General features: G+C 44.3%; 1 protein-coding gene across 3 annotated transcripts in view; it reads right to left on the bottom strand.

The window, feature by feature from the left end:
- zswim8 (zinc finger, SWIM-type containing 8) overlaps window positions 1-12,700 on the bottom strand; it is a 158,163-nt gene extending 145,463 nt beyond the window's left edge. Inside the window, exons 1-3 of one of the 3 annotated variants that reach the window (XM_068020508.1) lie at window positions 12,387-12,700; window positions 11,775-11,948; window positions 11,310-11,645 (exon numbers count right to left, since the gene is read on the bottom strand). In XM_068020508.1, the coding sequence (XP_067876609.1) occupies window positions 11,310-11,487 (178 nt within the window). In that variant the 5' untranslated portion in view covers window positions 11,488-11,645; window positions 11,775-11,948; window positions 12,387-12,700. Of the gene's footprint in view, window positions 1-11,309; window positions 11,949-12,386 lie in introns of all 3 variants that reach the window. The other 2 variants (XM_068020509.1, XM_068020507.1) reach the window with 2 other exon arrangements.
- Between the last annotated feature and the right edge of the window lie 296 nt (window positions 12,701-12,996).

Below are 12,996 nucleotides of genomic sequence, written 5' to 3'. Positions count from 1 at the left end.
GGGATCACGAATATGAGATTGCACAAAAAGTTTAACAACTGTCGATATTGCAGTTGGACCTTGCTTCGATTTAATCTTCAACTGAATAAGGCAAGGCATTTAAAAGGACTAATATATGCTCTACGGCAGCGAGGCCTGGACAACGTATGCCAGCCAAGAGCGACGTCTCAATTCATTCCATCTTCGCTGCCTTCGGAGAATACTTGGCATCAGGTGGCAGGACTATATCTCCAACACAGAAGTCCTTGAAGCGGCCAACACCCCCAGCTTATACACACTACTGAGTCAGCGGCGCTTGAGATGGCTTGGCCATGTGAGCCGCATGGAAGTCAGTTGCCAGCATTCGCCAGAGCTGGCGGGCAGCCATAAAGACAGGGCTAAATTGTGGCGAGTCGAAGAGACTTAGTAGTTGGCAGGAAAAAAGACAGAGGCGCAAGGGGAGAGCCAACTGTGCAACAGCCCCGACAAACAAATTTCTCTGCAGCACCTGTGGAAGAGCCTGTCACTCCAGAATTGGCCTTTATAGCCACTCCAGGCGCTGCTTCACAAACCACTGACCACCTCCAGGCGCGTATCCATTGTCTCTCGAGATAAGGAGGCCCAAAAGAATATATTTCAAAGCACATTAACAATCTTGAAGCCATGAAGTAATTATTCTACCCTTTAACAACAATACACTTATCTCGTAATGAATTGCTTGCGTGTTCGTATAGCTTCGGTAATTCGCTATAAAGAGCTGCTTGTTGTATTGTAGCACTACATTAAGTGAAATAAGTCTCGCAATGTGATCTTGGGATTCAAAACTGGTTCTGTGTTTGATACATTGCAATACTTGCATTATCGGTGGAGTCACAATAACAATTTGCATTTTTATACCACCTTTAACAAAGTAAAGTGTCCCAAGGAACTTCACAGGAGCGTTACCAAACAGAATTTGAGGCCAAGCCACGTAAGGAGAGATTAGGACAGGTGACCAAAAACTTGGTCAAAGAGCTAGAGTTTAAAGGAGAGTGGTTTCGGGAGGGAATTCCAGAGCTTAGGGTTTAGGCGGCTGAAAGCATGACCGCTAACAATGCCGAAAAAGGAAATCAGTGCTGCATAAGAGGCCAGAGTTGAAGGAACACAGAGAACTCAGAGGGTTGGAGGAGGTTACAGAGATTGGGAGAGGAGAATCCATGGAGATTTTTATACTCAAGGAGACATAGTCATGGTGGGAGACCAGAGAACAAGTTCCAAGGCTCCCACAGAAAGCAAACTTGACAATCTTAAGATGGTGCTTCAGGCATTCTTTCTGGGGTAGAGAGGGGGCTGGAGAAATGAGAGAAGGGAAGATACGAAGGGAAAAGAGTCATTATTATTATTACAGTCCAGCTCCTACAAGAAGCAAGAGCACAATGAGCAACATCCATGGCTGCACTTTCCAAACTAGAAGAAATGGGAAAGGATGAGATTATTTAAGACAAGGTGCAGTGTGTTCGCACAAGATGCTTTCATGCCCAGGTCCTGGATTTGAAGTAAATCCAGATTATCAGAATGAAAGTCATCGTTCTCTGCTGCTTGCCAAAGTCCTACCCAGAAAGACGCTTGGGCAGTCTCAACCTAGTTCCACATGGGCATGCAACTTGGCATTCTCGCTCAGACAGGCTGTAGAATGACAGGCTAGTGAAGGCTACACTTCTGAGATGGACTAAGGAACATCATTCCAGGAGTAGGAGCGGGCACTGTCTTATTCCATAACCAGCGGCGGCCGATGCGGACACCTGGTACCTAGCATCGGTATCTACTCCATTCCCCACTGCCAACATCCCTCATTTTAGTTGTCAGAAAAACTCAGAAAGGTTACAAGAAAGTTATAGGTTAATGCAAAGTCAGCAAAATCACAGTCAACCAGAGGAAAAAAGATATTACATTAAAAATTGGAGACTCCCAACAGCTCAGTCAGTAAAAACCTATAAAGGATCAGATGGCCCTGGGTTTAATCCACAGACTGTACCAAGTTAACTGATATCAGCAGTAGAAACAGAGGTGGCCATTCAGCCCCTCCAGCCTGTTCGGCCATTTAATTAGACCATGTCTGATCTGTATCTTAACTCTGTCTTGACTCCATACCCTTGCCCAATGCAATTGGAGAGAGACTTGAGACATTGGGATGACTTTCACTGGAGCAGAAATGGAGAATTAATATATCAAAAAAGTGTCAGTGGCTGGCAACAGGACAGGACAATTAAGGACCTTGGTGAGGAAAAGGAAAAGAAAAAGAAATTTGCTACTGCTAGTTATTCAAACATTAATGCTGGAAAACAAGTGTGCAGGCACCCGAAGTAGGATGGAATCACGTCTGTCTCACATTCATAGCAACCAACCTCTATCAGTTAGTCTATGACAGACCCAGAAACAACACAGGGAAAACCCTAGTGATTAAGAACTTTGGAAACCAGAGTTCCAAAGTCTCCTTGGCCTACCTGAGCATGTTACACTTAACACACACGTCACGTCTCAAATTGCTCGTAAACTGTCTCCCAAAATGTTACTCTTCTGAATTCCTTGTCCTCTCCTGTGCGTGCGTGTCTGTTAGAACTCTCGCCAGTGGTTCAAAACATCAATGACTCACTTTCACCGGAAGTTTCTGGGCTGACAATCCAGTGCAGTACTGAGGGACTGCTTCACTATCAGAGGTATCTCATCCTTCAGACAACATCTTAAACTGCGACCCGGTCCACCTGTTCCAGTGGACACGATGACGTGCTTCAGAACACTACGTAAAAAAGGCCTAATTTATTTATGGAAAAAATTTACCAAAATTAGGATGGAGTTTGTTTGTCCTTTAATATCTCAAACTACAGTTCCTTCAAAAGTTAGGCCAATGCTTCAGTGCAGTATTGAGGATATATTCAATTGCACTAATTTTTAACAACACAGCAACAGGCCATTTGGCCCAACAAGTCTATGTTGATGTTTATGCGCCACACAAGCCTCCTCCCACTCCATCAACACTATTCACCTCAACTACTCCATGGGGTAGTGTGTTCCACATTCTAACCACCCTCTGAGTGAAGAGGTTTCTCCTGAAATCCCTACTGAATTTAATAGTGATAATCTTATATTTATAACCCCTAGTTTTGGTCCCCCAAAAGTGGAAACAGCTTCTCTATACATCTACCCTATCAAAGCCCTTCATAACTTCACTATGTCACCCTTCAGGCTTCTCATTTCTAGAGAAAAGAACCCTAGTCTCTTCAATCTTCCCTAATAAGAATAACCGCTCAGCTCTGGTATCATCCTTGTAAATCTAACTTAAATTGATAACAAAAGTCAACAAAGTCATGGAGCAAAGTTTCCCTGCAACAATACACCCATACTTTTCATGCCCCGCATTTTATTCGCTTATACAAGTTGGAGCTAAACAATCCCTCTTCCTGCTGCACTGTCAGAGCTGTTGCCCTTTGGCTTGGATATTAAACCAAGGCCACGTCTGCCCTCTCAGGTGGATGTAAAAGATCCCATGGAACGATTAGAAGAGGAACAGGAAGTTCTCCCCGGTGTCCTGGCCAATATTTATCCCGTCACCAAAATCACTGAAATAGATTATTTGGACATGAACCACACATTGCTGTTTCTGGGAGCTTGCTGTGCACAGACTGGTTGCCATGTTTCCTACATCACAACAGTGATTACACCTCACAAAGTACTTTGTCAGCTGCAAAGCCACCCTGAGGCAATGAGATAATGCGGAAAAATGGTGTTGAGGTAGAAGATTAACTACGATCTAGTTGAATGGCGGAGCAATTTTGAGGGGCCAAAATGGCCCTTTCCTATGAAAGGCGCTACAGAAATGCAAGTCTTTTACTGCTCTCTGCGCATTCTCTCTCTCTGTGGTCTCCTAGTAAAAAGCAGACCACTCCACATGTCTTATCACACGGGTCCAATTTCGAAACAGTAGGAAAACAGAGAGAAGAATTAAGTCACCCAAAATAACTGTCAGCCAATCTTTGTGGTGAAGTCATGGCACAAGCAATAAGGAATATTAGCTCATTGTGGAGCAACAGTGGCCCTCATGAGTAACCTTACAAACTGGATCCCTCTGCAACACAACCTCACCTACAGCACATAAAACACTTCAACAAGATTTTATGTTTCTTTTTAAAATAAACTACCGACATTTACCACTTTTTTTTTTAAAACGAGTACAATTTATTTGAGAGGGAAGTGCCGTGTTCGCAAAATTGACTGCATTCTGCAATAAACTTGGATTTTTGTGGGGTGTGGGGGGGGGGGGGGGGGGGGGGGGGGGGGAGGAGTGCTTGAATCAAACTTTCAGCACTTTTTGCAAGTGTATAAACATTTGACTTTCCGCTCCCTGCCAGAATGTGTACGTGATTGGCAGAAGCATAATCAAACTTGGCCCTGATGAGCAGCTTGTTCGGAGTCACTGTCCAGCCTTATGCAAGATAAAGAATCACTTTAAACATACAATTCAGTACACACGCACAAGGACAGACAGACTTGCATTTACACAGCAGCTGATCATATTGTCCAGAACTGTCTCGCGTATAATTCTTTGAAACGAGCTGCCTTATGATGGCACACATCAACCATTTTCTGCACAGCAGCGAATAACAATAATAAAATAGCAGCATTGCAAATTTGAAATAGAAAACCTTAGAAAGTTCAGCAACTGTTTTTATCATATGAACAGAGGTAAAGAGAGACCGACCCTGACAGACAGAGAGAGAGAGCAACACTCACTTCAGAGGTGCGCGCGGTTTCTTTTTTGCATACGAGGTGCAAAAGTGATCTTTTCTGAGCTTTGCTCCAACAACACACTGTGACTCTGCAATAAACCACTGACGGACAAAGCCATCAGTTTCCACCCCCAGATCACCACATGGGAAATTCCCAAACATTTTGACACTGCAGAGGCAATGGGCTGCACCATATAAAGAACAAAAAAAAAAACCCCATTTCCAATCTGAAAACATACTGCTGTGCACATCACCCAATAGTTGGTCATAAAGCAGCAGCAGCATGAACCAGACAGTAGATAAAGCAGGTGCTGCCACACACCATTAACATCTAGCTATTCCATCATCTTCACTGCTTTCAAATCCCGGAATTCCCTATTTAATACCATTGCCATAAGAGCTGCCGTGGATCAAGGAAAAAGCCAAACCACCACCTTCTCAGAGCAACTGGAGATGGAAATGGACAATAAATGCTAACCTTTGCTGGTATCACCCACATCCTGTGAATTGTTTTCTTAAAAACAAATATAAGAGTGGCCTGTCCTGACAACTGGAGATTGCTTAAAAGAAGCCAGAAAAAAAATGGTCAAAAAATAAAGCTTACAAAATCAAGGGGTTAAATCTAGCCCATTGCTTCCTCCCCAACCATATTTAAATTTTTGCTTGGGCGCTCGCAATCGCCAAAAAGAGCAACACCTCGATTTTATGGCCTTTAACATAAACTGTGGGGACCTCCAACTTATCCAGGGATGAACTGTCAATTAAAGCACCCACTGCACCTTAGCAATTTATGAATCATGCTATTGTTTTATTAAAAAACACACATTTGGCCCAATTTGGATCTGATGCGAAAATGACCCAACATCCACTCGTCTCTCAGGGAAGTGAAAGTAACTGCTTTATGGCCCAATGCCAATAATTCTGGCACTAACAAGGCAACTTTTGAGAAACCTCCAAAAATACAACTGGAAGCCAATCCCTCTGACAGTGAAGTGAGCCACAGCCAGGAGATCAAAGTGCTAGTGTTGCGATGGATGTATTCATACCAGGACATATTGGGCGGTGATGATAGCTGAAATTATCAATCAAAATACACCTTGATACAACCACTCCTGCATCTTCTAGCTCCCAACGCTACTTTTTCGTTTCTTGTCAAGTTTTCCCCCACCATTCCCCTTGCACTCCTTTAATCATTTACACTTTGTTGGGTTGGGTTAATAGATGCCTAACGATACCGCACATCGGCCGCCATCGGTCATGTTGGAGCCCGACGGCAGCTTCTTAAAATGGCATCGTGATCATAACAGAAGGCCCAAGTGTCCACGAGCTATTTTACCACAAGAAGCATCACAGCCAAGCCTGAACCTATCCTCACCCGACTTCCCGATATCAGCACTTCCGGCACAGATAATTGGATGGTGACCAAAGACACAGCAACCAGGGTCAACGTCCCCCCCCCCCAACCCAGACACAATAAAAGAAAGAACTTGCATTTATATAGTGCCTTTCACCACCTCAGGCGCTTTACAGCCAACGAAGTGCCTTTGAAGCGTAGTCACTGTTGTAACGTATGACAGTGTTTTCAAACTGGTGTCCGGGGACCTCTGGGAGCGCATAAGAAACTTGCTAGGGGGGCCGGGAAGGAGTCGAGCAGCAAGCGAATGGGCAGAGGCCGGAGGTGGGCTTGGTGGGAGCTGGGAGGCTGGAGCGGAGTGCGGCCGCCACATGTGCAGCTCAGAGTGGGCTGGCTGTCTCACCCAGGAGGGGAGCGCACATGGAGGCACCCTGAGAGTGGCAGAAGATGGCCACGTAGACCCATAGTTACCAAGGCTGGTGGGGGGCACCAGGTGAGTTCAGGAGAGGGAAGTTTGTTATTTAAGAATTTAAATTCAGAAAGGGTGCTAAAACACAAATTCACCTAGCTTTTGAGAATTATATGGTACTATAATTTAGATGGAAGGGAGGAATCGGTGATGACTAATCCATTCAAAAAGGAGTCCTTCAACTAAAAAAAAAATTGCAAATCACAACACAGCTGTTAATTTGTGCATGGCAAGCTCCCAGAAACAATAATGCAATAATGACTGGATAATCTGTTTTAGTGGTGTTAGTTGAGGGATAAATATTCACCCAGGGTCAAACCCCCTGCTCTTCTTCACAATAGTGCCCACAGGATCTCTTACGCCCAGCTGAGGGGGCAGCCAGGGACATTTATAATTGACAAGGCCAGTTATAGCACCCTGGCAGAGGTCAGATAACTCAATGTTAACAGGGGATCATACCTGAAACACTTGTGGGCCAGTGTGACTCAGCTACTCACTGTGTAAACCACTGAATTAGCAAAACTGTTTCCATACAGCTCAAGTTCAGAAGCACATAGAAAATCCAGTCTAACAGAAGCCTTCTCAAAACCGCCTACAGTTCTGAATTCACTGAGTTAACCAAGCATAGAATGCAGACAATCCATCTCTTTATTTAATTCCCCAGAATAATGTCCACTATGAAACGGAGTTAAATTTATTTCCACAGTCATTTCTGGTAGAACCACAGAGGTTTACAGCACAGGAGGCAACCATTCGGCCCGCTGCATCTGTGCTGGCTCTTTGCTGTTTGAAGTTAATCCCATTGCCCTCTGCCTAGCCCTGTGCCTTCCTCAATATTTAGTTGGTTTTCCCTTAGAAAGGTGCATTGCTCTCTGCTTCTTCCCTGTGGCAAAGCACTCCATGCTCCAACACTCCTCTACGTAAAGATAATTGAGAAAATATTTGACATGCATTCGATGAACGGAATGCAAGATGGGGCTCATCACATACACAATTCAAATACATCTGTGCAAATCAACAGTGCACTTAAACAGGGCGAGCAAACCCACATTAATTGCTGTGGGAAAGGTCACATTTCTAAGTTAGTTCATGTTGCGAGTTCAGCTGACAAGCCAAGCAGAATCATGGCAGAAACCATCAGGGGTTTGGAGGATATTGATGCTAATTAACTTTGGAGGGAGCAGGAGAATGCGAATGCCGGATGCAACACACTCATTTCGGGAAAAGGCAGCCCCAAAACAAAGATATACATTCACTTATAGCAGAAGAGTGCAAACAGCAAAACACAAAGGAAATGCACAACAAGCAATTGGACTTAATAACTCATCTGGACCCACATGCCTCAGATAACTGTGGATGCCCAATAACCAAGAACATAAGAAATAGGAGCAGGGGTAGGTCACAGTACTCCCTCGAGCCTGCTCCGCCATTCAATAAGATCATAGCTGATCCGTTCTTGGCCTCAACTCCACTTTCGTACCTGTTTCCCCATAACCCTCGACCCAGAATCTGTCTGTCTCACGTCGTAGCATTACATGACTCCATTTTAAAAGCCTGCAACCCGACCCGAACCCGACGAGACCAACGACACGCGTCGGGTTTGGGTCGATCTTCCGGGTGCAGCTTTCGGGCTCGGGTCAGACACATACAAAAAGTATTGCATTTTGCTCTGCTGGTAAGTGTCAAAAGTTGAAAAGCCTACCTGAGCTGCGAGTCAAGGACATCAAGCAGGGAAACGCTTGAGTGTGTGCAGTGAGCGTGTGAGTGTCTCTATGACGTCATTACGCTCATGCTGCAGCTTCCTGCAGATTCCGAGTCGGAAGGTAGGTCGGGCTTGGGAAAAAATAGAGGGACTCAGGCTGGGTCAGGCTCGGGTCCGATGTGGTTCCGTCGGGTTCGGGTCAGGTTTTTTTTCCTGGCCTGAGCAGGTCTTTACTCCACTTAACCCATACATTCCACACGGAACAAGCATATGACTGTGTCTCTAGAATTTCAGTAAAGGCTCCAAGGTTTTTGAAGTACATCCACATGTATAATACCCCACAATTCATATAAGTAACCTGGGCTCCTCAGACCTGATGGAATTAAGAATAGCCCATGTTTCATCAGAGATCTACTGTTAAAACTAAAAGCAAGCCAGATTCACTGCATTTTAACTATGGGAATCCCAGGCCTCCACTCCGGATCTGGAGAAAGAGCAGTAAATAAAATAAATAGGGATGAACGCTGCTTCGAGTTAGAGAATCTCCCACTCCTCTGGGGCCACTTAAACAACAGACGAACTGCTCAAGACCAGGAGCGACATACAAATAATTACAGTCCAGTCACTATGGTGCGGAGAATTTCGGATGATGATGAATTAAAGCATTGTGGTCGACTTTGATTTTTTCCTTATAGCAGGTTTGTGTCAATGCATTAAATTGGCCCAATAGTAACATTTGGGTACTTTAATAATCTCCATAGTTACAGGAAGCAGTCTCCACCTCTGCGAGGGTCTTTCATTGCCTTCTCAGCCACCCTCCACTGCAGGAATTAAGGTTAAATATTCACAGACCCAAATTCAATGACCTCAAATAAACCGCACAACTCTGACTCAATCTAGCTTTTAATTAAAAAAAACTCTGCTTTGAAACAGTTTTAGTGGAAAACGCAGAACTTGTGTGTTTAATTAAAAGGGACACGCATTACCTCAGACCAACGCAATTTGAATCACCAAAATCCCTGTAGCTTCAATGTCTTTGAAAAGCATTTATTTCTCTAGTTTTAACTGCCACTGAATCGGTACAGATCCAAAACACCACAGTCAGCTGTACACCAACAACAACTTGCATTTATATAGTGCCTTTAAAGTAGTAAATCTCCTTTACTCAAGTACAGTTGAGATGTGTGACATTGATGGATCCAAAACACACAGAGATACGTGTACGGTCATTGAGAAAATATGTTGTAAAAATAAGTTGCCTGTAAAGTTGGGTCCCCAAGATATATTCAACATCTTGGGTACAAAAAACCCAACAATTTGCAACACTCATGTTGCATATATCAGGAACAAAAGAACTTGCGATTCAAAAATGCTATGTAAGCATTTATTTACAGATCAAAAGACAAATTGTACAGGAAGCATATAATTAATAAACCTTCCCTTCCAACAATAGACCAGCTCAAATATTTCTTTAAAAAAAAAATCAGCTTGAAATAGCTAATGCTCAGGTACTACCAACCTACACATTATATTTTCTAAGATCTCTCCAGTCTTGCTGCTTTTCAGTTACTGTCCTTGCACAAATTATTGTGTAAAACAGTCACGACTCCATCCATCCACTGAAAGCTCCAAGCTTGGCCTTTTGTTTCCATATTCCCCCACACTGCCCCCACCACCACTATTGTACATCAATATTACTAGCCAAGGGTGGCTGCGCACATCACTGCAAAAAATACAAGGCACAATTTGGACCCAATCACAAAAATACCATTACTGACCCTCGCGGTTATATAGCCCCTGTAACATAGTAGAAAGTCACCAAAGAGCTTCACAGGTACGCTAACAATATTTGACACCGAGCTACAGGTGATGGTCAGAAAGGCAAGTTTTAAGAAGCGCTTTCAAAAGGAGGAGAGGGGCGGATAGGTTTAGGGAGGGAATTCCAAATCTTAGGCAGCTGAAGGCATGATTGCCAATCGATTAAAAATCGGGGACGGGGCAGGATGCCCCAGAATTGGAGGAGCTCAGAGGTCTTGGAGGCGGTTACTGAGATAGAGAGGGCTGAGGTCATGGAGAAATGTGAACACAGGGATGAGAATCTAAAACAGAGACATTGCCAGGCCAGGAGCCAACGTAGCTCAGCGAGCAAAGGGGTAATGGGCGAATGGGACTTGGTGAGAGTTAGAATACAGGCAGTTTTGGATGAACTCAGGTTCACGGAGGGTACAAGGTGGTTGGGGCGGTGGGGGGGGGGGGGGGGGGGTTGCTGTTGGTGGTTGCGGCATTGGAATTGGCAATAAATGAATATTAATAAAGCACAATGCAAGTTGATATGCTGATACAATCACTACCCAGCAAACAGGGCACAGACTGTCCCCAAGGGCATAACTCACCACTAACAAAAGTCATGCAGCAACTCATCCAATTCATATACACACACATTGCTTTCCACGGAGAATAAGAAGAAACATTAACAGCCTACAAATGAATTTGCCCCGGGTATATAATAATGCAAGGCACCAAATGTCAGTAATCCACAAAATGTTGCAATAATGTTCTGTTGAGAAGAGTACTAATGCATAATACATTTATAGAATGCAGGAACACATGGATCCTATAAATAACACACATCAAATTAAAGGCCTCTCAGATTTCCAAACATTCCAAATAATTCTTTTCAAAAAATGGGCAAATCAACACAATTATGACAATCCAATATTGTACACCAGTCTTTTCCCTGAAATGGCAGCTGTACCTCTTATAAAGGCAAGTTTTGAACAAAGTTTAGAGCCTCGCTGTTTGGTTTTGTATCCCCTTCCTATGGGAATCATGTTAGGAAAGGTCAATAAAATGTCCTTTTGTGTAAAAAAAAAAGTTTCTGCAGACAGTATGGCTGCACTGTCTGAAGAAGCTGGGGGAGGGGTGTCTTTGTACCAAGAACACTAGATGTACTTTCAGTTTTTTAAAATTATTGACAAAGTTAATCTGCAAAAAAAAAATCTGCCAAGGACACTTGCTTATTTAAAAAAATAACTGGCTCACCTTTGATCTTAACAGTAGGTGAATTTGGACCAGCAGACTGCTTCCTCCATCCTCGCCAGTTCTGACACAAACTCTCTGCCTCAGAGATGAAGGAACAGAGAGAATCTTCCTCAAATCGATCACTATCTTCAAAGGAAAACCTTTCACCGTCCTCCCACTCGGCAAACATTAGTTCCATCACATTTACAGCGTCGGGGATGATCCAAACAAAGAAAGCAGCCAAGGTGTGGAGGAATCCAAGCTCCAAGCACTTAAAAACAAAAGATCTGGACACAATTCCTTTGGAGCCTCTATTAACAAGTTCTTCAAATTGAAGTCGATGTTAGAAACAGCCTCCTATTGTTTTGAGTGGAAACAACGCAGTCCTTTGTCATTCATTCGGGTCCATCATCAATCCCCTTAATAAACAGGTTCAACAAATCCTGCAACCCCAATTTACTGTTGGAATATAAAAAGAAAAAGAACCTTCAATTATTTCTCCAGGAGCCAGGGAAGTGGGATTCGTTTTGTTGTGGCTTGTCGACCGCTTGTGTCCCTTTTGTTTCCTTTACACACACACTCTCTCTCTCGGGTAAGGAAGCACTTGGTAAGTGGGGGGCGGGAGGAGGAAAAGTCACCTCCAGTTAATCTTCGGGAAATCTGCAACAACAAAAGAATGATTAAAGTCCCTCTCTTTCTGTGCCTGGGAAGCAGTGTTGGCTAAACGGAGCCATCAGTTCTTGCTGCTGCCTCTCCTTCTGAGCAAATTGTCCTTGACCAGCAACATTGGGCAGGAAGACATGGAGAGAGAGAGAGCGAGAGAGAGAACCAGGGGATTCCCACCCTCTCCAAATGGCAACAACAGCAGCAGCGCTGGCAACAAATGTGTCAATTTCAGCTGGAAACAGAACGGGGAAGCCCTGCCTCCGACAGGTAACAAACTTCAACCCAACCAATCCCTTCTCTCTCCCCCTTTCCTCTCCTCTCTCTCTCTGCAACAGGGCAGGGGGGGAAAAGGGGAGTCCACAAAGTTGTCGCACAAATAATCAAGCATCAATAAATAAAGCAGGCACACAAAGCAAGTGGGAGTTTGCTCACAGCTTCAGAAGCCCCGAGTGTCCTCTCCAAACATGGATACTTCACCTGGGCCACTCATCAGCTGTTGGCCACTTCCGTTTCTATCACATGATTTTTCTCTCCCCGTGTGTGGTTTTTTTTTTGCACAGGCTGGGAATTGAATTGCACACAGATTTCTTGCCCACTGCCTCTCCACCTTTGTTGTTAAAAAAGAGAGGGGGGGGGTTTCATTCAGGCCAGCGCTTCGGTCCCCGGGGCAGCAGCACAGCTCCTGCAAGCTGCAGCCAGCCAAGCCTCAGCTCTCAGTCTCTCCTTTCTCTTTCCTAAGATGTGTGTATGTGTGTGTACAAACGACCTCTAACCCGGGCACTTCCTATACGTAAAAGGAAATGAGAGCCTGACGTGTAGCCACTTTTTTGACAGAATGCTTATGCAGTCAGCACTAGTGGGAGGGAGCAAGAAAATAAAGGGTTCCCGGTCCCGTCTCCTCTTTGCAGCCTGCTTTTATTTTTTTAGGATTAACCGTGTGCTTTTGCTGGGAGCGAGAATTCAATTGCATTTTCACCCCCCCCACCCCAGTTAGAAATGTCTGATTCATGTTTCACCCTGTGATCCTCACAGCTCATGCTCC

Source organism: Heterodontus francisci, chromosome 42, assembly GCF_036365525.1.
Source record: "Heterodontus francisci isolate sHetFra1 chromosome 42, sHetFra1.hap1, whole genome shotgun sequence".
Classification (NCBI taxonomy): Eukaryota; Metazoa; Chordata; class Chondrichthyes; order Heterodontiformes; family Heterodontidae; genus Heterodontus; species Heterodontus francisci.
Note: the sequence above shows the minus strand (reverse complement) of the source record. Positions and strands in the feature narration are given on the sequence as shown.